The 27,655-nt window shown below is 37.1% G+C and overlaps 1 protein-coding gene across 1 annotated transcript in view; it reads right to left on the bottom strand.

Moving 5' to 3' along the window:
* Positions 1-6: 6 nt before the first annotated feature.
* The window catches only part of TUBGCP3 (tubulin gamma complex associated protein 3), a 46,955-nt gene continuing 19,306 nt past the window's right edge, over positions 7-27,655 (bottom strand). The window contains exons 7-22 of the mRNA XM_027640192.1: positions 25,002-25,120; positions 22,206-22,331; positions 18,681-18,749; positions 14,873-15,005; positions 13,395-13,561; positions 11,609-11,719; positions 11,108-11,216; positions 6,415-6,604; positions 5,012-5,147; positions 4,137-4,205; positions 3,184-3,319; positions 2,268-2,356; positions 2,004-2,135; positions 1,482-1,622; positions 804-920; positions 7-249 (exon numbers count right to left, since the gene is read on the bottom strand). Coding sequence (XP_027495993.1) covers positions 91-249; positions 804-920; positions 1,482-1,622; positions 2,004-2,135; positions 2,268-2,356; positions 3,184-3,319; positions 4,137-4,205; positions 5,012-5,147; positions 6,415-6,604; positions 11,108-11,216; positions 11,609-11,719; positions 13,395-13,561; positions 14,873-15,005; positions 18,681-18,749; positions 22,206-22,331; positions 25,002-25,120 — 2,003 coding nt within the window. The 3' untranslated portion in view covers positions 7-90. The remainder of the gene's footprint in view (positions 250-803; positions 921-1,481; positions 1,623-2,003; positions 2,136-2,267; positions 2,357-3,183; positions 3,320-4,136; positions 4,206-5,011; positions 5,148-6,414; positions 6,605-11,107; positions 11,217-11,608; positions 11,720-13,394; positions 13,562-14,872; positions 15,006-18,680; positions 18,750-22,205; positions 22,332-25,001; positions 25,121-27,655) is intronic.

Raw genomic sequence — 27,655 nt, forward strand, 5'->3', positions numbered from 1 at the left:
ATTTGGTTGCATTATGTCAACACTGATTGCTGTGTCCAACAAGAGGTTCAACATCCTTCGGATACTGAGGTGCAGTCCTTAGCAGCTGGTTCACATGTGTGAGCTTCGCCTGCCTCTAGTGCCCAACGACACCCGCAGCCTGGGCTCTCTTGCTTTATAGTGTTCATTGAAGTCCAGTCTAAAGCTGAGGAACCGAAGGCTTTCATCAGAACTGGTTGTCAGCAGGACCAAGAACTGCTGGACGATTCCCTGAAGGAGAAAGAAAAACCCAAGAGACAGCTAAGGAAACATCCCTGGTGTGTTTTGCACAAGAATGCCAGTTGGAGCCTAGACCTAATAAGGAGGCAGAGGGAATACAGGAAAAGGCAAGCACAAGGGTTCATATCCAATTGTTAACGAATCAGTTATGCTGGATTCATTCTTTCTGCAAAAATCCAGAGCTTCACTTTATCTTCCGATACCTACCACACAAATCAGAGACTCAGTGCAAACAGCTAGGTCTTTTGAAGCATGCTCCCCCTTCCCCATGCCCTGCTGGCACCCTCCATCTGCCTGAAGGTTCCCAAGCTGCAGAGGAGATGCTTCTGTGCCACTGTCTTGAAACACCAATTCAGGACCCAACCTGTACCAACAGGAGACCTCACCTTGTTTCTGTGACACATATACAGTGCTAGAGCACCGCTTGCTTCCAACATCCTACAAACTGCACACATGAATACGTAAGTTACTCCTATTCGATATTTGAAATTCATTTCTACACATCAAAGCTTAGCATATTTTAAAAAATATAATCTAAGAGGCACCTGGTAAAAGTGAGTGAGTATTCGCAGCTGTGAGCACATTTTAGGTATTGAGTCTTGAAATTCTTTCATCCTCTTGCTCTCTTCTTCCTCTTCTGATGCAGTTACACCCCACTTGCCCTACAGAGAGACCAAATGAGTTAAGAGGTCAAGCATTACATGATGCAAGTTGCTAATTGGGCCGCCTTCTGCCCAGCTAAACCACCACGCTTATAAAAATCAACTATTGCCAAAGAAAGACAAAGATGGAGCCTCCAATATTGAAACTATCGGTCCCCGTGGTGGTTGTACAGCACATGAAAGAAATCTGACGTTAGCAAAGCAGGCAAATCTCTCACCAACACTGCATGTCCCACAGACTGACAGCATGAAGGCAGATATGGAGCTCTGGCATTTTACACAAAAGACTTCAGAATATTAAGGCCTTTTTAATTTACTTCACCTAAAAGAGCCCCAAATTTCTCATCCTCTAAAGTCCACTAGAGAAATCTTACTCAGATTTTGGGCACAACAGAAATCAAAACCACCATTCAGCAGTTTTGTCTGCAGTCACTAGCTACTGCTAATGACTTTTACATCTGTCCCAAATACACTTTTTATTTTCAGTGTACTTCTACATATCAAAAGACAAGCATATTTGCCCCAATTCACTGTCATGTTCTAGTAATATCCTCACCACACCTCAAGTTCACGCTGTTTTTTCCTCTCTTCAAATTGCAACCTCAGCTGCAACTCCTCCAGAGCAGCTCTGTACATTGCATCTTGGGCATTCTGGAGCTCAATGATCTGATCAAAAACTGCTCGAAGTTGGTTGAGAAGTACCTGTGAGACGGTCAGACAACAAAATAATAAAACAATTGTACAGCAAGAGTTTTAAGTTACTACCATTTTCTAGAATATGAGTAAATAAAAAAATATTTTTACACACAGCTGGAGAGACTGTTCTGCAAAGCCCTAAGTCAGTGGTTGCATAATCACATAGCTTGTTAGGACCAAAAACAACTGGCCCACATTGTAGCAAGTTTTATTATCAACATGTGTCACCATGTCTGGGCAGTAGGTATAGAACTTACCATTATAAAACTTTATATCAAAGGAAGAAAAATTACTTTTCTCTTTGCTCCTACAATGTCAGAGAAGGTGGTTCCTAACACATAAGCCAAGATCATAAACTTACAATTGAATGAAAAGGAGAAGATTTACCCTTGAATCACTATCCAGCAAGCACCGAGCTATGATTGTGTCCAGAAAAACTTCATGAGCTGCAATGATATGATCCAAGTCCTGTGCTTGTTGGACCTTGTTCCAGAGTTCATCCCATGAACATTCAAGCACCTGAAGCAATGATTCAGAATTTGGTTGTTTTGATTTGCTAGATGACAAGCTCTTTGAAATTTAAGAGACAACACATACAGAATATTAAAAGTACTTAATTTTTAAGTAACTAATTGGGTGGAAAGAGTATACCTCAAATGTAATGTAATACTGCATTTGATGAATGAAATGGACCATTTCTGATGCCAGAACGTGACACTGATGCAGCACCCCAGAAAGCTCTGTAAAAAATTCAAAGAGATGGCATATTAAAGACTGCAAGGACAAGCACAACCATATATCACTTTGGTAAATTTTTTTCTACCAGATTGAATACTCCATAAAACAGCCACTAATCTTAAACAGTAGCAGCAAGACTGGCTGGCAACAGATGAGCAAAGAACATTGCAGCTATTTTTTACTGAAAAAATGTACATATATTGGAAAAAATTTTCAAGAGTGAGCCATTACAGATGCTGACAAATACGACAATCTCCACTGAGAAATAGGGTCAAAAAGTCCCAGTCCGCTAAACATACACCAGAGCCACTACGTTTAAGAATTTTCCTATTTCTTCTCAAACATCTTTCTCTTCTTAGCCTCTTCTGTTCTTAGCTAAACAAAAGCAAAGGGAATGAATGAAAGTAAATCTAGTAAATTCCAAAGTGTGCATGTATGAGACTTAATAGTTAACAGGCAGCACAAGAGAGAGGGATATGCAGGGTACAAAGAGGAAGGCATCAAAGAAGATGAATAAAAATGGATAGAAGAGTGAATAAAAAGGGATAGAAGAGTTACAGCCTTACAACTGAGGCAGCATGAGGATATCTATATCAGTGCAACTTTTCAATTCAGTGACCAACCATTAAAAACAAGCAGGAAACTCTCACTTACAATAATGTTATTTTACCTTCATCATCATTCATTAAACAGCCAGTCAAGAGGAGCAAAATACAAAATTTATCTGTCCCAACAGACATTTTTTTTCCCCTCTTAATACACAGTTTAAAATAAGATGCAGTCATCTAAATCAATTTTCCAAGTATGCCATCCATTTGGGCCCTCTCACCTGGCATACTTTTCAGCAGCTTTGCATTGCACATGTGCCCCTTCCATATATCAGTAAGGATATACTCCATTCTCTTCGCTCTCCAAAGGAAATTAAATACTCTTAGATAGTGGCTCATGCACTCACGTGTAAACACCTACAAAACAAAGAAAGTATCAGTACAAATTTAATAGACATACCATATGTTCTGAAGTACCGAGAACCTCTTCACAGTCCATCTTATCTGACCCATGCAGTTTACTGGTAAATCTTGTGAAAAAAAAAAAAAAAATAAAAAATTCCTGGAAACCCCAGAGCTTTTGGAAAGATCCTTTCTTGAGAGCTGAACAGTTTCCTAACATTCAAGCAGGCAGAGGGCACTGCTGGAAGTGTAAGAAGGGGTGACGATGACAAAGCCTAAACACTTAGCTCTTAAAACTACATATGAAGATTCCTTCTCTTGTCAGACTCACATTTTGTCCTATTTAAAAAGTTCCTTACAAGTTCTTTACAGAGGCTAAATGCATTCTGATCAAATGCAGCTGACTCCTCAGTAGTTCTAGTGAACACTACCTATGAAACGCCATTTAGACAACATAAATACATTCTCTTCAAATACATTCCTCCTCAAATATATTCTCTCCTCAAATATATCCTGGTAAATTATCCCAAGTTAGCATCTACAGTCTAATAACAATGAAAGAAGAGCACTCCATTTATCAAGTACTTGCTAAAAACTGCTGGAACAAATTAATTACTAATTTTCAGTAATGATTGTTTTAAATGCAGTTTTTCAGCACTCACAGTTAACTTATAAGAATTGGCTTAACTGTTTTTGGGGCACATCCTAGACAAAAAAAAATAAAAATCTAATCTCACACTGCAGAACAAAAAAGATTATTTCAATAAAAAGATATTTAGCAATTCAATTCAATACCCAAGACACACTCACAGCCAGCAGTATATGACATTACCGTTGCTATTGGCCCATCAACATGATAGTCCAAGCTGAAGACATCCCATCCAGTGTCTCCAGGAGATACCTGTAATACAAAGATATACTACTTCCAGCACATATTCAGAACATACTAGTGCTGAAGACCAACTCTTGCTTAGTCTTTCATCAAAGGCCTATGAGAAAACAAGCATCCACATCAATAAGAGACACAGGAGTTCCTTGTTGAAAGTAGATTAAGCAAAATTAATCAGAGTTTGATACATGGGTGAGATTCATCTCACCCAAATGTTGATGTTTGTAATGTCAATGTTTCTCCTTTGAAGCTAGTAATGGAAAATGAAGGGAAGGAAAAACTTCTTGGGCAGGACTACAGACTTATTTCAGATGCTACAGCTCTTCACTCAACTCCCACCTCTGAGGCTGGAACTTTCTCATTAATTCCAGTTTCTTACCAGAGGTCTCTTTCATCAGTTGTGCTTTCATTGCTTCCCTCTTCATAACTACAGGCAGAGACACACACTCCAACCAGCCCCTCTCCAACCCAATTCTTGTAAGAGCAACAGCAGTAAGACTTGTTTGCCAAACCTCAAATCAGGGCATCAAATCCTGTTAGGCCCCAAATACTCAACTTCATATTGTCAACGGCTGTAAACACACAGTTTGAAACACAAATAGATAATAGACAGGAAACATGAAAAGATGACTTATTAAATGAGGTTTATATCATTCAAAGTAAACTTCAATGGAAGGGGGGGGAAATGTGTTTATATATACATATGAAAGTTTTCTTTCATACAGATGACTGCATGTACACACACACACACACACACACACACACACACACACACACAAGGGTATGTTTCAGGTCAGAGTCACCATTATGCAACAGACCTCCAGAAGTCGAACATCCAATCGCTTGAGAATCTCGGGATTATCAAACTGGGCATTCGTTGCCCTCACTGCTGTTTCAAGGATTCCAGTTAGATTATGCTGATATAAGGTTGTAGCTGGTCGTGCAAGCTCTGGCCTGGTGGTTATGAAACAAACAGTCACAGCTTATTACTGAAGTATTCTGCAGTAGCAGTTCAGCAGTAACGGCAGCACACAGCAAAACACTTTTCTGACAGACATTCAAAACTTCTCATATTACTCTTTCAGTCTTATTCATGAAGAACATCAATGAGCAAAATATTTGAGCAGAGTATGAACAGAATACAGCTATTCATATGTAGTTACACTCCTGAACATCACCACGAGGAGTAACTTCATCCTCAATTTAATGCCAGTAATTTGAAGTTACCAGGATGACTAGCTTAGCTATTTTGTAATTTGAGTTGCATTCATATCTAAAATGAGGCAGATTACATTATTAACACACCAAACCAGTAATTCCATTTCAGTTTTGAGAAACTTACTGATGGTTTGGGCTTAGAAGTGCTGACACCACACAAATACACCTGCCTCTGTATAACTCAAACTATTCAAAGAGTTGCAACATGCAACTCTTGCACTCTCTCTCTCCCTCAGAATAGTACTGAAAGACCTCTCACTACATTTGCCTCAAATATACTACTGCCTCCACAAAGCAACCGTATTCTGCTTAACATCAATTTTCAGTTTAAGAAGCATGGTCACATATGAATCGTCACCAGATGATTTTGATTTACAAACAAGTTAAATGACGCTCTATTACAAAGCTTGCCCTCTATACCAAAGGAAAGCTTTGGAAACGACATTTTTGATAAACTAGTTTCACTAGTAGCATTAACATGTAAATATACTTTAAGATCTGAAACCAATAGTTGTGGGTGCACCTGAGTGCTTAAAACAGAAGGCAGTGAGGCATCAATTAAATTTTTAAAATTGCATTAAAGGGTTTTGACACAATGTTTTGCACCAAACAACTCCAAAATACAGAGGGCTAAAATTCCCAGCAATGCTCACTAAAGGTATCACTAGAAATTTTCTGCTTAAACTTGCTATCACAGGAGCAAGAGAAATGCTAACATCCTTGAGGCTGTCTGTCACAGGACAAGAATAAAGATAACTATATTAGTGCAACTTTTCAAGACATTGTGAAATGGTACTGTATATACCTCTTATCAAAAAGGAAAGTTTGAGCCTTGGGGTAAAAGAAATTAAACTGAAAATAGAATTTAAAAGTTATTACTCAAAGGTTTAATTGAACAAGATACTTGGAGGGTCTTCCTCCAAAAGCAAAACAGTTTCTGTGCTGATCATGCACATTTGGAAGCATCAGAAATCCAGCATAACTACTCTCCCAGTTCTCTTACTTGAGCAAGTCCATTAAATGCCTGATGAAGTCTCCTTGCCCAAGTAGTAAGTAGCGCCTCATGGCCTGCATATGTTCCAGTAAATTGTACTTCTTATTGAGAACATCCAGCAGGTATTTGCTCGTCTCAAAATAAGCTGCATCAATTTTCTCTTGGAAGGCATTTTCCAGATCTGTGAACAAATCAGCAGCTTAAAAAAAAAAAAAAAAGATAGATTAAAATTACATTAGTAGTTTTTCAAAGCTGTGGTAAATAAGCTTTGAAGTTGAAACATGCAAACAGACAAACCATTTCTTCTGATCCACTATATTATACATTTGCCATAGCCAAAGTGAAAGCAAGTCTAAAGCAGCCTATACTTCAACAGTATTACTTTTAATTAGTGCCCAGCTTGTACTTTCCAGTAAGAGCTCATACTTTTACACTGAGTCATCACTTTTACACAAAGAGTTGGGATTTTCTAAGCTTGCTGAAGTACTGCAATTTACAAAATCAAATAATTTGAAGGAGATCTAAAAGCTCAGAGTTAGGGAAAAGCTTTGTTGGGGGGATCTAAATCAGAAGCCACTTCTAAGGCAGGGGACTGGGGGAATAAATCAAAGAATCAGAATGTCAGAACATCCAACAGAAAAGAGTTCCCACATATAAGAGAGAATGAGAGAAAATGGAATATGCTTCTGTTACCTGGGGGATGGCCATCAACCTGATATTTTCGTCTTCAACTTCAATGCATGGCAATTTGGGGACAGAAAGCAATACATCGCCCTTTAGCGGGAAGCTTATTTCACTATTTTCTACAACTATAAGCTTATTAAGACAGGGACTGCAATAAAGCTGTCATGAGACAGCAAGAAATGTGGTCTCTTCAAGCAACATGGAGCAATACTCCAAATAGTGGATTTTCAACTATCATAAGATTCAGACCTTCCACAGTGTTTAAGGATTTACTCCCACTTTCAATGATTTTTAACTACACAACTATTTCTCTAAAGGTAAAAAAACAAAGATCCAGATACCAAATTAGTGTAGGACAGTGCACTGCCTGCTCCAGGATTAGTCTGCACTGTAGAAGGGAAAAAATTAAAACCAAGTTTTGTGTTGTTCTGATGGCATTCAGCCATAGTTAATAAAATGTTTATAAACCGAAGAAATAAACAGTGGTTCTAATACAGAAGTCACTCTTCAGTGAGGAAAAATTCACAATGTCTACCTCAATGACATTCCCTAAAGTTTCCCAGTTCTCATTCAGTAACCAGTGAAGCTCTCCATAAGAAAAAAAAAAGTGCAATAATATGCAGAGATGTCAAAGAGATGACACTTTTTACAATACTTTGCTATGCTCAAAATCCCTACACTAGGGGAATAGTACATAGTCAAGTAACACGCATCAAACCTAGGGATGTGAGAATTAATACAGCCTGCAGTAAGGAATCCTCTAAGTCCCCTTTCCAGTAAGTGACAGCAAACCAAGACAGACAGCTCACCAAGATCTCTGCCTACTCTGGTGAAGGCAGAGATCTGGTGTGATCTGACAAAGCAATTCTTGTATTGCTCAGGTAAGGAAGCATGCAGCAGTGCTCCCACTGTTGGCAAAAACGGAAAAACATCATTTCGTGCAAACACATTTGTGTCACTGCTACAGGACAAGAGGGCAGTGAGAATCCCCAGTCAATTCTTTCATCTGGGTCTTTCCTTGTCAGCAGATCCCATCCACTTTATTGCTCTCTTCAAAAGATGGGTCCAAGCATGGCTGCTTGCGTGCACAGTGGCACCAGCCAGCTGATCTGCTACATAGCTTCACTGCTGGTTTTGGAGGAAGAAGGAAGACCTTCCAGAAAGGGAAAAAAATCCCAGAGTTTCAGAGACAGAACACAAGAACCTACAACACCCCAAAGATCTTTTGCAAGTGCCTTTTCTCAAGGAGCAAGCCTAGCAGGCAAAACAAGAGAGGGAACAAGTCAAACCAAAACCAGCTACAAGCTAACACCTTCAGCTACTAGACCCAAAGGTTAGGCCTAGGACTGGCTCAAAGCACAGGCAAAGCCAACAGGTAATTTCCTAGCTTGCCTATGCCAAGCCTACCATGTCACACATGCTGGTCCTGCCTCCACTCAAGTAGGGGTGAGCATATGTAAGGCAGTACCTATGGCTGAGGACACATGGACCAGTCTCAACCTCTTACTATCCCAAACAGAAAAAAAAAACCTTCCCCTCTCCTTAGTACTGCTCCGCTTGCCTTGAAGGAAGTGACCTGGCCACAGCCCTGCACCTCAGATTGGAAAATTCAATTTTACACAGGTACCTGTAAAGTACCATGTCTGTATACACACACACACACCAGCACAGGGAATGCAACATTCCTGCTTGACATGCAAAACTGCTAAAAAGGTTGTTTGCATCAACAAACAAGAAGCCTAGACACAAGTTTTGAAAACTGGAAAATTATATTAGCACACTGAAAAGTCAGAAATGGGTAAAAAAAAAGGGTCAGACTAGAAGCATTAACAGAAAGCTCCATGAGTTGCTACTGAAGGTAGCATATAGTCCATTCAGAAGTCCCCAAACTGTGGACAGCTAGATGTGAGAGCTGCCTCTCTTACTATCCCTCTTCCCCAAATGCTACAATTCCCTGTCAGGCAAGATGACCAACTTTTACACAGTTTTTTATCTCTGACTTCCTGTTTTAATACATGTTCAGACCGTTTTCTACACCACGATTACTTCAGCATCAAAAGGAAATCAGGGAAACAGGAGAACCAAGGTTCCAAAGCAAATGAAAGAAATAAAAAAACCACAGCCAAACCCGTGAAATGGTCAGATTTTAAAAGAGAAAAAGCATCCAGAATTCAGGCTGGCATCCTAGCTTTCCATGATCTTATAATCAGTAATGATCTGAAGGGATGCTCAGGATATTGTCAGATGGCACAGACAAGCAAGAAAGGAAGCATTTCCAACACCACTGACACAACTTTTCGTTCAAGATTAAATGGGTAAAGTGACCAAACACAAATGCAGTTTCATGCAGAATTAAAGTAGTGCAATACCATGAGGTATTCAGGCTGCAGACCATGAGCTCAGCACACCTTCAGCACACTGTACATAGTAACATCTGTTTCTAAAACTACACTTCTGTCTCAAACAGTTATTCTCAGCACTTAAGATAATGTACTTGCTTTGAAGCTCATCCCCTAAGTAATAGGAAACATATATTTGTGCACATCTCCCATTCAACCAAGGAGAGAGAAACATGTGCAAATTTAAAAAATAAATAATAATTTATGGCCATAAATGCTGTATAAAGTGGTGAAAGTAGTGTCACCAAAGAATGTTTTTTCCTTTTTCAGGAGTAGCTGGCAAGATGATTGTTCAAATGCATTTACAGTCCTTATTCACTTAACCCTGACCCCTCTCTGCACTTTAACTACATCTTTGACTAGGCAAGCACTGTATGTCGCATAAAAATCACATTATTAGATGACATTCTTCCAGACATGAATGGGATTTTATTATTAGAACATCTTTCATGGAGGTGCTCATGCTAGAAGTCCATGCTGTGAACACTTAACATAAAAATTAATCCAAGGTTAATGCAGAGGGGAAAAAAAAGACAATCCCACAAACCCAAGCTTCAAAGTCATATGTAATAAAGTTATATTTGAGTACAGGAATAACAGAAAATACATAGTACAATCTGTTAAAGTGCAAAGAAGTATGTTCTTATCAAACAAGAACTTGACTGAAAACCAAATATTTAGATCAGAGAAATTATCCCAGTGAGCCACACCTTAACAATTAAACTATCTTTGGTATATTAAACAAGTTATCAAAAGAAGTTATAGTAGCAAAATACCACTTTCATCAGAAGGCAGCAAGTTGTCCTTTCTCCTAGATGTAGCAGCATCCTACACATTCTTTGCTTAGTTTACACATAAAATCTCCTTGATTTAGATTTTACAGTTTTCTGTCTTTCATCACAACAATGTTAATTTCATCGCAATGAATATGCCACCAAAAAATAACCTCAAATAGTATGTAAGTTCTCACTAATTAAAACTGGAATTTGTTCTACATAAACCAAAATAACCTGAAGGAATTCTGACAGTTAAATTTTGGTTTAATATTCAACAGCTGGCAACCCCAATTTTAAGTAATCTTCAAAAAGAATTTTACTAACTTTCCACATACTCAATTTTCTTTGGACATACTGGTATAATGCATTTACAGACAGGTTTCTGTCCTGTTTTTATTGCTCATTCCCTTATTTACAACTAATTGAGTATTTATTATTTTTCAATCACAGAATCAATTCAGTATTATTATGGAATTGTATGATGGAGTATATTTGATGACAAGTCAAACATACTAATTCTTATTGCAGCACACCCTGCTCCCACCCAGCTCTCTCAGCAAAAAGTCAGCTGAAGGCAGACTGGTTTCTGAATGGTTTCATTCAGAAATTCAGTACATTAACAACTATCCAGCAAACCTATCAAATTAAGAAAATTACAGAACATGCATCACCATACATCTTTTGTAAATATCAAATATCCATTAAAATATCTATGTTTTAAGGCAGATGGGACTTTTGTTCTCCTTTCCATCCCACTATTTAAACAGTCAGTTTACAGTCTAAACAACGTAACGTACAGAGCTCAGTTCAAAGGGAAGATACTGAGTAACATTAATACTCTACCATCTTTTGAAGACTCTGCAGATTTTGCCACAGCAATCACCTTTGTGGATGGAGTTTGATCGTGACAAACTTGATGTAAGAAGTTTATGGATTTTCCTATTAGGAGGACCTGAACAAAAAAGGATTTTTAAAAAAAATTATTTGCATATAAGGAAAAAAAACCCTAAACAAAATAGCCACCCACAGCCACCAGGACAAGATATTTTCTTATCTTTCTGTGCTCTTAGCTTCACAATCCCAACCACAGTAATCCAGAACTTCAATGCTAACATGAAAAGGTTTTAAACGCAAACTTCTTTTCCCCCTCCTTGAGATCTCCTTAAACAAAGTTTAACAATTAGAGAATGGAAAGGAGAAACAGTCTTATAGTCTTCCTCAGCAAACAATTCTAAAATTCCTACGATGAATATTTACTGTTGAATTTGGCCTCTGTTTTCCTAATGAAAATCTAAGTGGAGGCACAGAGCAAACAAATCAGAAGATTACCTTTTGGATTCATACCTTTTTTGATTGCTCCATTGTAATAAAAGAAGGGATCATTGATTTCCTCAGAGTGTATTTGTCATGCCACAACCGATCTGTTTTAACAGTAGGATCTGAAGCTACAAAAAACTGAAGATCGAAAAAATATTAAAAACAAAAGATTAATGTAAACTCTCCACCCTAGAGTTTAACTTCTGTATTCAGAAAACTGTAAAAATATTTTGAGTTGGTTTTTTCACTTGCATAGCTAACATGCAGAGTTGTCCTGGCAATGGATATGTAAATTGTATGTTGACCAACATGCACTCTGAAGTTAAAACAGTTCACATAGTTTAATCTACTCTATATGTTATGAAACTTTGACTACCTCAGGGTAAAGTGTACCATCTGTAAAACATCCACTATTTAATACAGTAGCATGTAGCATTTTTCCAACCATTAGTTATACAGTTAGGGTAGGAGATGAAGATCAAAATATAATATGCTTTTACTTTGTTGGTTCTGTTTTCACCCCTAGTATTTCTCCTAACAGATGCAGAATTGCAGGAGAAAAAACAAAAACAAAACCAAAAAATCTTGCAATTGAACTGCTGATCAAATGCTACAGTCTCTCAACTACATACAGCAGAATATTCTGATTTGCAAGAAACTAAAACTACTTCATTAGTTTTGTTAAAGCGACTTTTGGATGGATTCTGTCCTCATCCTGTCAAACAAGATATCCATTTTCTTGACAAGAACTTTTTTCACTGCCATCAAGAATGGTCAATTGTCTTGGTTCACAAACTGCGCCTATGGTATGAAAATTGTAGTTTTCAGTACAACACATCCAACAGTGATCTTCAGTATTAAGAACACTCTTACACTACACATATAAATTTTTAAACAGAGTTGAAATCTAAACATAAGACCCAAAAACAATAACACCTTACACATCTGAGGAATAGCTGGAAACTACTACACTACTAGAAAAGGATTCATAGACCTTTTACACAAGTCACCTAAGGCTGAGTTTAAAGATCAGCTGTGGCTGATATTTGTACTAATTGAAATTTTGACCAAAAGAAGCACAGAAACAGACAGCATATTTCACTCTCAAGTAAAATCGCTCAGATCTTTCTCGGAAGTGCTCAACTAATTTTAAAAAATTATTTTTTGGCTTCTTGGAACCAAAAAAAAGAGTCACTTTAAAAGAGACTTTGCTGATAGGAGACAAAAGTGTTGGGAGAGCTTAAAAAAGCATAAGAATATTTGTAAGAAGAAAGAGGACAATTTCTGGAACTTGCTGTTACAAAACTCACAACAAATAACTGCAGAGTTTCTAAAGCAGCTTTTGAACCATAAACCTCTTCTACTCAATTTTACAGACTAAAGTTATTTATCAAGCTGAGGATTACAGTGAATAGTCAGAGTAAAACATTCTGAACTTCATTCCAAATAAAAGGCCTGCATTCTAAACAGTTACAAAGAACTCTGCATACAATACTACTGTTACACTAAGCAAGAAAACTTAGAGAAATGACTTTATCTCTCTTCAGAAGCAAGCACCTATTGTCAGTCCACTATTCTGACTCTACCAGATGAGACCCAGGCTATGCTTTATTGAAGACAACATGTTGCCTCATTGCAACCTGCAAATATCAAACTGACTGAAATCATGAATTCAAGTGATATTTCATGATGTATCGCTTACTCACATATTATACACTTTCATCACTGTCTACTTTTCAAATTCTCCTCTAGGCTTCCCACAGATACCTCGAAGCAAACAGAGATAAAATATTTACCATAGCACATACATTACCTCGTGGTATGTGTCCTCCAGCTCTCCGTCATATATCCAGCGATAAAGGAAATTCAGTACAGGATGGGATACGAGGCCAAGAATGTGCTGAACCAGAGACCTCATGTAGGGATCTCCTGTTTTAGTATAGGCATGAACTGCTGAGGCTAGTTCACCACCTTTTCTCCCTGTAAGATCATAGGGAAGGGGAACAGAAATGTATGGAGGAAAACCATATGCACCCCATTTAAATTCAGTAGCCATTGATTTCAGCTAGTCATGTGTCACTCAGACCATGCTGAACAGCAATTCTAAAGTGTAGCAAAAGTACATTTTTTAATGTTAACAGGGAATTCTCTTAGGTTTTAAGGTATGAATTATTAATCTCACTAAAGCATTAAGCAGAATTCTCTGCCTACTTTATGGTAGCTTGGGGGAATGCAAATTTCAAGGCATCAGATAACACACAAAGGTTGATGTTATGCTTTTCTTTCCCACTCTCCCCACCAGAAAAGCATTAAAGAAGCCTTAAGTTTTCCTTCCCGCCTGTACTTGACGCTCTCAGATGTTCTGTGTGCATACATGCACACAAACACCTTTCGTGCTTCTTAGTTACAGTTCCCACTATAGCTCTGCTAGGTAATATCTCCCGTTTCCTCGCAATTGAAAGGTAAGAGGTTGTCAAAAACAACACAAAAAAATAGAACAAATATTTGCTCTGCTGTTATGCTGCATAGCTTAAAGGTTCCTTGCAGCAGAGACTGTAGAATTTAAAGTTGTCATGAATGTCTTAAGAAGTAAAGCCCATTTTTTTTTTTCAAGTTTGTTACAAATTCCAATAATGAAGGTAAAGCAGATGTTGTAGGATTTTTTTGGTTAAGATGCTCTTCCTAAAGAGCAACAATCTCACCAATCTGAAGTACCCTCAGGGAGAAGCATGGACTATAGGTCAGTTACTGGCCAAAGTTTTGGTCAACTCCAACATAACTCCTCAGCACTTTCTTGTGGACTGCCAACAGTCACACTCTATTTGCAGATTTATAAAGTATTGTTGATTCCCATTAATCTGCAGACAAGTTGCAAATGATTTCTATATGCCATTATATAGAGAGGAATTGCATAATACTCATGCATAGTAAAGAGACAGCCAATCATTTCATAATGTATTAGCAGGATTCTTTAAGTGTGACATTCTCTAAAAGATGATTAAATTGAGTAATTGAAAACAGCATGAGAAATGCATGCTTAAAATTGGAAGGATCTCTCGAGCACATTCTTGTTTCAAAAAAGCAAGAAATATGGATGTATCAAAACAGCACTACAATTTGCCATGTTTTGTTTAAACTAATAGAGCAAATCCTCTGGATTAACTACTCAAAATTTAAAAAAACAAACCCCAAACAAGAAGTAATATTATTGAAGAAATAATATTACTGCTATCTGGCACACACAACTACTCAGTTACATAACTTCCCCAGAAACAGTAATGTTAAACAGACCTTGACAGTGATCAACGAGTGCTGCAAGGGTCTTTAACCTTATTTTAGGATCATAAGTCCAGACTAGAAGGCGGCGAAGTGTTAAACTGCTTTCAAGTCCCAAATTCACACCCTGATCATCTTCCAGTTGCAACTGAAATCAAAGAAAAAGACATGTCAAGGAACAAAACTCGCAAAACTGAGGCAGAACTGATGATTCATAGTTTGTGTTCGAACATTAGATTTTTACACTTGAAATAACCAGTGTTGCGTGTTCTCTCATTAAATCACTGGGCCAAAACCTGAGAGCCAATCTAGTGAAAATAAAGAATCAAGAGCAAGTGAAACAACAGTGACAAGCAGAAGTGTAATAAGGTAGACAAAGTAAAAATTACAAGAAAATTAAAGAAAGTAAGATGACAGAGTCACAAAAGGAGAGAAGAGCAAAGGAAAAGAGAGTAGAGATCCTGAAAGACAGCCAATACTGGCCAGAGACACTCAGAAAAGAGTAAAGAAAAAGATCTAAAGGAAAGGCAAAGTGTAGGAGGTAAACTTTTTATTACTGCACTCCCAGCTTAGTTTAGTTCAACATGGCACATATTCAGTTCAATGTCTTCCTCCAGAAGCCATCAGAACTCAAGACAGCTATATAGTCAGATTAGAGAATTACTACCACTAGAAAAAAAAAAATTGAAAGATACAATAAGAAAAATCTGTCACAAAGTGACAATCTTCCAACACCATGGAAAATAAAAGCCAAATATTTGCATCTGAGGTGCAAATGCACATCTCATAAAAGTACAGATGGGATAAGCAAGACAAGAACACAACCTAAGAATACAGAATACAGAATAGTCCAAGTAGACTAACTCTTAGAAAAGATGTTGTTTCCTGTATATAAGAGCCCATTCACTCTGTGCTTTCATATTTAGCACCTTTTTTTTTTTCCCCAAATACAACATATCAGTTAAACTTAAGATCAGTGTCGTCCATATTAAGCTCAGCCTTAAAGCCAGTTAGATACATTAGTTTCTGGATGCTCTTGGGTCCACGGGTGGATTTTTTTCTTTGGAAATTGGTAATAAGAAAGACACATGAGCAAAACCCATCCTTTGACTCTAGGTAAGAGATGGTACATCTTCATCATGGAACTACACTTTTAAATGGGTTGACAATGTGAAAACAATCTGCAAGGAAAAAACATGAAAAGCTTATGGAACAGTATACAGTACACTCAGAATTACTCTTTCAGGGGCAGAAACATGTTCAGGGGAAGCTGTGAAGACATAATAAAAAGTTACAGAGAGAAAGACAGTACAAAACCCAGTACAGAACCCTGTCAGTACAGAACAACATTCTTGTTGTTCTGTGCCTGAATTGCAAACTGGAACTGCAGCTAATAACTCCTAAGCTGGCAGACTGTATGATCTCCCGAATCTAAGAATGCAGCATACACTCAATTTCAAATCACAATTTTCTACATGTTTTCAACTAACTGAAATGTACACAGTATTTTCCCCCATCCTGCAGTGTGACCTTCAAGCCTTCCTGGCCTTTAAGTCACAAAAGAATCTCTCCTCTACTACTGGATCTTTTCTTTCCCTTTCCCTTTCCTTTCCCTCACAGCCTTTGGGGAGGAATGTTGCCAGGGGCTTCTTGAAAATCCAAACACAACAAGACCCTGGGAGCCCCTTTCAGTTAGGTGCTTAGGGACCTAGATTCCCCAGAAACTCCAGCATGCTACTCCATCAAAACTGTGCATTACAGACACTGTACTGACTGTTCCCTACATGAATGCACTTAATCAATGGGCTCGATACACTCAGGAACTCTAACACTGGACATGAATCTGGGAAAGAACATGAAGAGCCAAACAAGAACAGCAGTAGAAGAAAGATTGGGAAAAATGTGTGTCCAACTCCTGAATGGTGCTGGGAAACCAGTGACAGGAAAAATGGAAAATGCAGAGGTACTTAATGCCTTGCATGCCCTGCTATTTTGGCAGTATTTGCTGTTGGGGATACCAGATGTCACCTGAGATCAGAAGGGAAGTCCAGAACAAGGGAGACTGAGTAGAGAAGGATCAAAAAGAAAAAAAAGGATATGCATAAGTCTACAGGACCTAATGGGATGCATCCTCAAGTGCTGGGGAGGGAGCTGGTCAATGTCACTGCAAGGCCACTCTCAATTATCTCTGCAACACAGTAATTAAAGGAGGTTTCTAATGACTGGGAGAAAGCAAATTCACTTCTTTCTTCAAGAAGGAGGAGCCATAAAACTACATACTGGTGAGACTCGCTTCATTCCCCAGGATGCTGACAGAGCAACTAATCCTGGAAACCATTTCCAAGTACATGGAGAACAAAAAGCTTTCTCAGGAAGAAAAGCTCAGAGAAAGGAAGAGGAAGTAGGAATATTTGTGGTAATGGAGTTTGTCTTCCCAAGCAAGTGTTAAGTGTCCCAATGCTCTGCTTGCCAGGAAGCAGCTGGACATCTGTCTGCTGATGGGAAGTAGTGAATGAATTCCTTACTTTGCTTTCCTTGCACACACAGCTTTTGCTTTCCCTTCTAAACTGTCACTAACTTGATTGACTTGTCTTTTTGTCTTCCTTCTAATTTTCTCCCCATTCCTGAACAGGCAGGGGTGAGTGAGAGGCTGGGTGGGTGTTTGGCTGCTGGCCAGGGTCAACCCACCGCAAAGGCAAACAGTTCGAAAATAAGCAATCCCAGAACTTTCCTTTCATTTTCTCCTTATAGGCTTCCCCTCCCACCACACTCATCTCCTTTTGAAAGGTTTAGTGGAGTAGAAAAGGTAGAGAAAGCTGCATTTCAAAAAATTCATAAGTATTTTCATGACCAAGAAGTTTTAAAAGTTAGAATAAATCAAAGCTCCAGCAAATCAGGAGAGTAAACGTATTTGAGACAGAGCAGGAAATAATTACAAAAAGAATAACTGGATAGCAGCCAGGAAAAACAAGCAAAAAGCATGTATGACAGGCATTCCAAAAGTTAGGAACGCTAAAGAACTGCAAGGAACAGATGCCTTAAAAACATTTACAAAAGCCTATGACTTAAACCATACAGATTTTTAGAAGTTAAGAGTTTTAAAAGCCAGTTTAATTTAACTTTAGATAAATTCTCAGAATAAATTTTTCTCCATTACAAGTAATGAACTCCTTGAAAGCCCTACATAAAAAAAAATTAAAAGGCAAGCACAAGAAAAAAATGTATTTTATTTTAAAGTTAGCATCTAGGAGCACATACTATAAACATTTGTGGACAAACTGCAAAATTATCAGTACTGAGTTGGTCTATATGTTACAGAAAAATAGTAAAACACTGAAACATCTGGAAAGCAGATGTTTTTACTCTTATAAAACAACTGAAGGGACAAGAAAAATGCACAAAATGCCCCTGGCAGAAGAAAAAGTTGGAACTGTTATTACTAGTTGCTGAACCATCGATTGAAATATCTTTTTTTTTTTCTCCTCTCAAAGATGTGTCACTGTTTGGGATTTGCATGATAAAGGTATTATGTAATATGAAACTCTCAAAAAGGATGCAAACCAGGGACAGAGGCTTAGAAATACACACCATATTCCTTGCTTATGTAATACATTAAATACCAGTGAATTTCTAAGAGAAAAACATTCAAGGGTACATACATCCAAATAGTAAGAAATGTACAAGTTAGAGAATTATGTCCACTGTCAACAGAAACTTCTGTACACCCTTCACATTCTAATGGAATACGCAGGTATATCTTTCAGGAGGTATTTACATAATGTAAAGCGAAACAGGAAAGTTAAATAAGAACCACTTAACTTACCTGAGAATGTAAAACAGAGAGAAGCCGGTAGTATTCTTTAAGTTCCTGATGTAAGGCTGCACAAAAACTCTGTACGAGAAAGAGGAGAGGGGAAAAAAGGAAGAAAAAAAAAATGGAAAAAACAGTTAGGAAAAATCTTTCTGGTCTAATCTAGAATAGCTTCAATTCTATCACCACACTTTCAAGGTAGTCAAATTTCCTGAAGGGAATCAAGCTACAAGTTTCAGCATAAAAGCCAACTCTTTGAAAACTCGCCAAAGTATAAATGCTGCCCTAAGAGATGCACATATCTTTTCCAGATATATATACACGTTGTCAAGTTACTTTGTTTCTTGCTGTCTTAACTCTATGAACAGATTAAACTATAACAAGTGTAACTCTTCAAATAGATATATCATCTCAATAACAGCATTAATAATTAGCACAGGGACGTGCAAATTATAACATGACCCAGTTAAAGTTCTTTTTTAATAACCATGTAAAACACAGTATGTAGTAAAGTAATAGAGCTTCAATTTCAGGAATATCTCTAACAACAGAAAACAGAAGTCAGGCAACTATCATTATATTTATGGTATAGACTACATGACATGAATAAGAAAACCTAATGTTCAAAAAAATACTTCCAGTAAGTGCTGCTGGATCCGGTAAATTTTTGTCCTTTTATCAATTCTCAGTTGTGCATGATGCTTCACTTGACATGGAAGAAATACATAACACAAAGTGTATCTTCAGGCCTGAACTAAAGCAAAGCTTCTTTGTTAAACAATTCTAGGCACAGTTACTTTGGTAGTAGTAATAAGTAAATAAAGGTAGATTTAAAAAACAAAATCTGTAAAGAGCATTTATTTAGTAACAAAGGGTTTTCCATAGTTTGGGGTACTGGGGTTTTCCTTTGTTTTTGTAATGGTCTTAACCTAACATACAGACTAAAAAATTCCTGCAACACATTTTCAAAAACAGAATTAAAAATATGGCTCATTAATTTAGGACTAAGTTGAAACTTCGGACTTTAAAATTCCCAAAAGTGTGCTTAACGTTTTGTATATGTTTAGTTTCTTGGAAGCATACTTCTGTGTCCACACACACATTCAGGACTGATTTCTAACCAATTCTCAGCTAACAACTTTGATCTCTATTTTATTTTTATTTTTTTAATGGGAAATTTCCCAGGACTTTCCCCTCAACATCTTTTAAACTCACACACAAAATAATTTGGAAAAAAAAAAAGGAAAACTTCACAGAAAGGACCTTAGAGCTTGAAGAAAAATATTTATTCACTAGAGTATTTAAAAAGGAGAATCATTTCTACAAGCATAAGGAGAAAATAAATCTTCTTTCCTGCTAAGCAGCTAAGCCTAGGAAAAAAAAGTCATTAATCTTGCCATTGTATCCTTTAGAAGGAAAGGAGGTTCCTTTCTTCAACTGAACATTATAAATTACAAAGAAATTTGACATTCGTTCTATTCCAGAGGATACTGAAGGGTAAAAAGAAATCCCCTTACGTGTAACTCCACTTTTCATTTCTTCTCACTTGCTTCTTCAGTGCATTTTTGAATCTATTTAAAGTAGCACTTGCCAAGACAGAGGGCAGAGCAGAGCCTCCAAGAAAACATTCAAAGGCACTATACATCTGCTCAAAACAGAAGAACAGTAATCACTGACTTCAGTGATTCAGGAGCCAATAGGATTTAGGATCTACTGGCCACCAATTTTTCAGAGAAGCTTTACAAGTTAAAATTTACATCCAGTGCCAATTCCTGCGTCACAGACTACAGGTTTTTATTTCCCAAACTGTTACAGAAAAACTGGACATTATCCTAGAATTCTAATTTGGTCTGCAGCAAAAGAGAATTCAGGAAGGAAACAGAATGCTTGTTTATAAGAAAAAAATTAAAATGCCCACTACCTCAATTGGATCTAAATGGGCAAAATGTCAAAATACAAGACAAGTTGTTGTCGATTATTCTTTCTGCTTTCTGAGGACAAAGCAAAACTTGCATACTAAGCAGCAAAAGGAGAAAAATATAAAGTGTAATATATTGTTCTATCTCTACTCCTAATAATTGTCAATACCTGACACTTTGTGGAATAAAAACAGCCACCAGAATCATAATAAAAGAGGTGACAGACATCTTCTCCTACGCGTGATTTAAATAAGCATTCTTTTAAAACATTGGCAAAAGATGCTTTATAATACAATATATATTCTTGTGCTAAATTCTTTAATGCACAGTGTGCAGCACCTGAAATTCCAGTTATAACAGCTATGAAGAGCAATTGTATATACTCTTTGTGCCCAGATACTGATAGCAGGAGCAGAATATATGTTTTTATTTGTATGCTTATGTCCTAGAAATATATACAAGTGATTGCCTCAAGCAAAATTAACAGCATTAGAGCTATGCAAATTCAGCTAAATAACTGCACAGCCTTCTGCACAGGATCTGAAACCTGCTAGGATACTCCACATTTAAATTCACTGAAGAATTACAGCTCTCCCCTTGCTGTAAACTTGAAGACTAAAGCCAGAGACAGTAAAAATAAGCATAAGCTGGAAGCTACTAAATAAAGAATAAGAAACTTCACCCAGATATAAGGGGGAGAGTCTGAAGAAAATGCATATACAGTAGCACTACCATATAAAACATGGAAAGCAGAATTGGATGACTAGAAAAATAATTATTTATATGAAACTAAAAAAGATTACTTAGAATAAGAGACAGAAGGGAACAGAATAAAACATTAGAAAAGTAGGAAGCACTACAGTGTCTCTACTGACCTCTTAAGAAAAATTAGATTGAAGGGAGAAGCACTTCAATTTCTTGGCAGATTAGGTAGGATGTTATGGCTAGAGGCAAGGATAACATTTCTGTTGACTCAGAAGGGATAATATCCAGTTTTACAGAGGGAGCAAGGGAGAGAAAACGGGAATGCCTTAGCAGTAAATGTGGTTTTGGGTATTACAGCAGCAGTGAAGTTACTGTAGACTATAAATCATGATGATGAAACCTATAAAAACAAAAATTAATATTCTTTTGATGCTGTATTCCAAATAAAGGGCAGAAGATAATGGGTTATTTCCATTTTATATAAGTTACTGCAGTCCTAACACATGAACATCAACAATAGTTGACAAGAAAGTCTCCTGCATAGGTCACTAACAACTGAATTGGTGATTAATCAGCTCAGGGATGCCACCACCCCATTTAAGCAATGTTTTTGTTTATAAATATGCATGATAATTATTTTTTTAAGAAGGTTAAGAAAAAGAATCTATGCATGAGACTTTCTGGTTACAAATGACAGGGGCAAATCCTTAAGACCAGCAAGAGCAAATGCCTTTTCCTTGCCTTCACTCTAAGACCCGTATCAAAAGCAGTAGTCCATAAGAGAAGTAAATCAAACGATGAATGATCCAAGCTCCAAAGTTTATGCATAATTCTAGTACTGTATTTACTCAGCAGTTTCTTAGGGAAACAAGACCAATGTGTTGTAGCTAAATTAGTTTTTTAGCTGACCTACCTGTCCCACAAGTCCAAATGCACGATCCAAACTCCTCTGGTCTGTATATTTTCTTATTTTATTATGTAGCCATCCCAGCTCTGCAAGTCTACTTGTAGTATCTCTCAGAGATTTGGACAAGCTCACCTATAAAGTTAACAGAAACAATAACTTGCAATTAAGTCAAATCTACCATGCCAATACTGGTTTCTTCACCAAAGTCCATCTTTCTCATAAAACAAGCCAGTTCAAGAAACAAAACTTTTACATTCTACAGCAGAGAGAGTGTCAAAAAAAGCAGACAATCATGTAATTAGCATTTATTTTTTACACACATGCACTGAAAAGACAGCAGCAACAAACTACTGGCCACTTAGAAACCTTTCCGTTTGGAAATCTTATCAGTGTTTGGGAAAAACTTGTAAGTATTCATCCACTCTTTTCACATTAGGCAATTATGGCAGTAACAAAAAGGTCTTCAGAAGAAAGCAAGAAATCTGTAATTTCATGTTGTAGAATCAGACTTCATCTTATCCTGATAACCAACAAGACAGAAGATATTAGAGCTCTAGAAGAGGAGTCAATCACTGAAACTAACGGAGAAACATTGAGAAAATAATTAGTTACTGCTACATGTGAAACAAACCTTTAATAGAAAATAAACCATCAGGTACTAGGTCAGACTAGGTATCAGGAACACAAGCTTGCAGAATCTAACTTCCAAGTTTAAGTTAGATCCACTAGTAACAGCTTTTATAAACTATTTAATCTTGCGTCCCTCTGAGTTCTTCTACTCTGTTCCTGTATTTCTTCTAGTATCTCACTCACCCTGCAAGCCTGCCTTAGTCCCAACACCCTACTACTACTATTTTCATCTGAATCAGCACATTTCTTCCTTTAAATGACCACTGTTTCTACTTAAATTTTTTTTTCTACCATATCTTATCACATTACCCAACAACACAATCAAGTTTTCAAAATTCATTGAAAAAAGACCCCAAACAGTAAGACTGACAAAATAGGCCAAGAGGCAGAAGTTGACTTTTGTTCATAGCTACTGGGCCTACCCCACCTCTACAGACAATTTTAACTTGGAGAGCCAGCTGGAACAGTTCAAACCAAAGCAAGGAAGTGCCCTAACAAGCTAAGCAGATTGCCAAAGAACTGGAAATCAATCTCATTCATTAAACCTTTTAGTTAGCAGTACAGGCATTCTCCAAGATAACAACCAGTGTCAGAGTGTGTTAGCCACACCACTGTGGGCTTGCACCAGCTGGTTGTAAGACCAGAGTTCAGGCCCTGGTCCTCTTGTTTAGCCACACAGGCACAGCTTTAACTTCTTGAGCAACTTCTGTAGGGTAAATTCCAGCCCAAACAAGCACAATTAGACACAGTCAGAAACTGCCCATAGCTAAAACCAAAGAGATGGTATAAGAACTATTTAGAATTCTGCAACTACAGAGTACTTTGTAAGCATGGAGTAAAACACACATGCATGGAATTAAAAGAGGAACAAGAAAAATTGGCTTAGTGTTATTACATTTGTATCTCCTAGATCAAATCAGAAACTGCTAGCTTGTCCAGTGATGAATGTCTCCATCAGATCTAATATTAACACTGACATTAGAAAACATTCAGGCAAGAATAACATCTTGGAAAGTGTGTTTTCTTCTAGAAACCTTTTCTTAGCCATATATAATCCAAATTATATATGGAACATAATTAACTCGGTGCAAGTGTTGAGAAATTACAAACTTTGCAGCTTCTACAGGTAAAAAAGATCTGTTTATTAAGAATCTGTTTATAAGCAAGATTTAACTGATTTAACAAGAGGTAAGTTTTTCATTTATCCTCCATTAAGCAGCTGTAAACGTCATTATAAAGTAACTTTTTGCTATTATGGAGGAATAAAGGAAATTAGCTCTGTTATCACCAACATTAAAACCTGTCAACTGTGCTCTTGGCACATGAAATGGCCCAAAAGTAATTTCCCCCCCATTTTAGGACTACGTAATATAGTAGAAAGTTCTTATACAAGTAAAAAATCAGAAGCATTGTCTTTCCATTTGAACATGAAAGCCAATTAGCAAGCAGAAACGGACTCAGAGGCAGTCCTGTCTAAACACTGAATGAGAAGCTGCTAAGGAAATTTGTTGTTTGTTCTGGTTGAGCCAATCTCACCCTTGAGGTGTTTCTGCAGCTATGCTTAACATCTCACCACCTTAAAGAAAGATCTTCTCTCTCTCAGGCATTTCTGCTGTTCTTTTGTCCCCTATTTGACACCTCCATTCAAATTCATATCAGCACTTTCTCCTGTTCTATCACCAGTCCCTTCTTGTGTAATCTGCATGAACCCATCTAGATGATCACTTCTACATTGTATTCAAGACCATAACATCAAATGACTTGCATCCATTCCACATCTCAGGCTGTTAAATTTAATCCAATAATAATATGGTCAAACGTCTGTATCTGCTTTATATTTTACACACTGGAGAGGGAAAATCATTACAAAAAGCCTCAAATTAAGCCACAACATAGGAGTCTTTCTACTGGATTAAGAGTTGGGAGTCTAGTCCCATCTTGTGAAATGTTACGGTTTCTTTCTGGAATCTAATCTACCCAAACAATTTTAAACTACTTCTACTGAAACTACTTTTTTGTATTAAAAAAACAAACAAAGAAACAAACAAAAAAACTGGGGGAGGGAATAAGGATTTGTAATAATATTTTAACTTTTTTACATGTTTTTCATGGCTGTTTTTTCCCCTACATACACCTCAGCTCATATATGAAATACAAGTCACCATACAGTACCTTTCCCTCTACTTTATAGCAATTTTCAGAATTGCACATTTTGATGTTTTTGCCATCTATTCCCTGGAAGACATATAAAACGTCTCTTACAAGATTTGCTTCAGTTATTTCAACAGAGCCTAGAAAGAAAAGAAAAAAAAAACAAAAACAAAACAATATTTAGATTTGTTGAGGTAATTAGTTCTGATTACAACTTCAGAAAGCTATTTAGAAGCATAACCAAAAAAAAGGAATTATAAAGCCTGAATTTATAATCTGTAAAGAAATGTTTTAGGTACTCTTAACAATCACCCAGATTCCCCTTGCCTGCCTCTAATGGTACCTGTGATGCTCCCAGAGCAGTCAACTTATATGACACAGGGCATGTTATATTTTAATCAACACATCAGTCAGTCCTTAAACCTTTTATCTTTTCTGATCCAACCACCAGTGCAATTTCTGAGGCAAGCATCATAATAACTTTATCTTTTTTCGAACAAACAGCTAAAGCTGTTAAGTAGGACTTACAGAATAATCTCTTTATATTCACCTTGGAAAACAACAGCTAATCCAAAAGAAAAAGCTGTTTCTTTAATACTGGCTTTCAATCATATATGCCACTGCTTGGTGATCAAAACCAGACTGCCAGCTGCATAACAGCTATGGAGCTGGCAAACAGTAAAGTGTAAATACTGTTTCTGAAGATATACATTTGGGTTAGTAAAGCATTTGTTACTACAGCATACAGCTTGCTTCTGGTTATTATCTCTAGTTAGAGGTTAGACTGTGATTGAGATTTAGGATATTTATCAACTTAAAGGAAACAAAAAATAAAAAGAAGCTGTTGTGCAGGCCATTGAAACTACCCCAACCTTTTCTGGGCAAAACAGCACCATTTGCTTTTGTAACTTCATTTAAGATAACAAGAATGAAACAATTTTAACAACTATCCAGAAATTGAGATGCTACAACATGCTTCTCCCAATTTTGACAGCACCCTTACTCTCATCAGCTTGCCTCCCCAAAAATCTCCTTTCCCAGAAAAAAGACAACAAAAAATAAAGTCTATTCTTATTTGGCAAAAGTAGCCTTCACCTCAAGGTGCTGTTTAAAACTTAGTCTCTCCTCATAACATTAAGATGTGCATTGCCCTTTTGAGGAACTGTTAATGAAATGGTGAAAGATGCAGGTGCATGGTTCTTTACTTGGTAAATAATACAACGGGAATTAACATCAGCCAGACAATATGCCTGATTATACTCTCTGTGTAAGTGTAATAATAAGAAGACTCCAAATAAAAGCAAGTAACTCTAGAAGACAGAAAAAAAATAATTATACAAGAATTTTATATTCATACAAATGTATCTTCTTGGCATTAGCCTTCTATATTCTGAATGCAGTCCTACTTCTATTTCTACATCAGCAATTGACTCATTTAAGACAACTGTCAGTCCTTATACCCATCCCACATAAGAACCAAAACGTCACAGCTACTGGCTGACTCAACAGAAGTATTGCTTTCCATACCAATCAGTATAACAAATTAAGAGGTAGTGCTAGATTTTATATATTTTTCTCTATATTAAATCTATCATATATATATAAATGTATTTTCTTTATATATATATATATACACACACACACACACGTCCTCTTGCACATCAACAGTCTTGTTAATTAGGTTCAAAACACTAAACACTGCCCTCCAATACACCAGTACAACTCTGTCTGTTCTATAAGCTGCTGCTTTGTACACTGCTACTCAAAGATGTCTGGCAGACAGGTTATATTTCAGCTTCTAAATATGCACCATTTATTTGTTTAAGAGTTATTTAAAAAAAAAAGAAAAAAACCACACAAACAAAAAACTGCATCTCTTATCTTTCCTTGCCAGAGAGTAACAGCACTGTAAGATAACATCTGCCATTAGCTCTCTTATTCAGAAAAGGCTCTCACTTTTACAGTAGAAGTAGAGTGAGTTGAAAGTTAGAACTGTCACAGAGATCACCTGTTAACCAATTTCTCCTTAGCTATGCTTGTGTAAATTCAGAATAGATCCTCTAGGCACTAGCTTCAAGTTTACAGCCACTTAATCAAGGAAACAAATTAGCAATATTAGGAATTTAGGAAGAAAGTCTTTACTGTGAGGGTGGTAAGGAACTGGAACATGTTGCCCAGAGAAACTGTGGATGCCCCATCCCTGGAAGTGTTCAAGGCTAGGCTGGATGAGGCTCTGAGCAACTTGGTCTATTGGAAGGTGTCCCTGCCTACGGCAGGGGGGCTGGAACGAGATGATCTTTAAAGTCCAGTCCAACTCAAACCATTCTGTGATTGTATGATTCTATATTTATCTATTTCTTATTTTATTGAAAACATTTTTTGTCACTTGCTCTAAATATAACCACTGTAAACTGTGCTAATTTAAAGAAGAAACAGCTTTAAGATCTCTATATTCCAGTGCACATTTCCAAGTTTTAAAAGACACATAATCACAAATGGATGAATCTATTTAAACAAATTATATTCATTGAGCTCTCTGACTCTAAAAACAGTAGCATCTTCTGATCATCACAGGAATGATCATTGCTCACAAGTCACAATCACTTGACTGACAAACTCTGGAATCAAGTCAGTCTTTTAAGAGGACCAGAACACAATATAAGCCAACCACTGCA

The sequence above is a fragment of the Corapipo altera genome, unplaced genomic scaffold (genome assembly GCF_003945725.1).
Source record: "Corapipo altera isolate COAL_440 unplaced genomic scaffold, ASM394572v1 0, whole genome shotgun sequence".
Taxonomy (NCBI): domain Eukaryota; kingdom Metazoa; phylum Chordata; class Aves; order Passeriformes; family Pipridae; genus Corapipo; species Corapipo altera.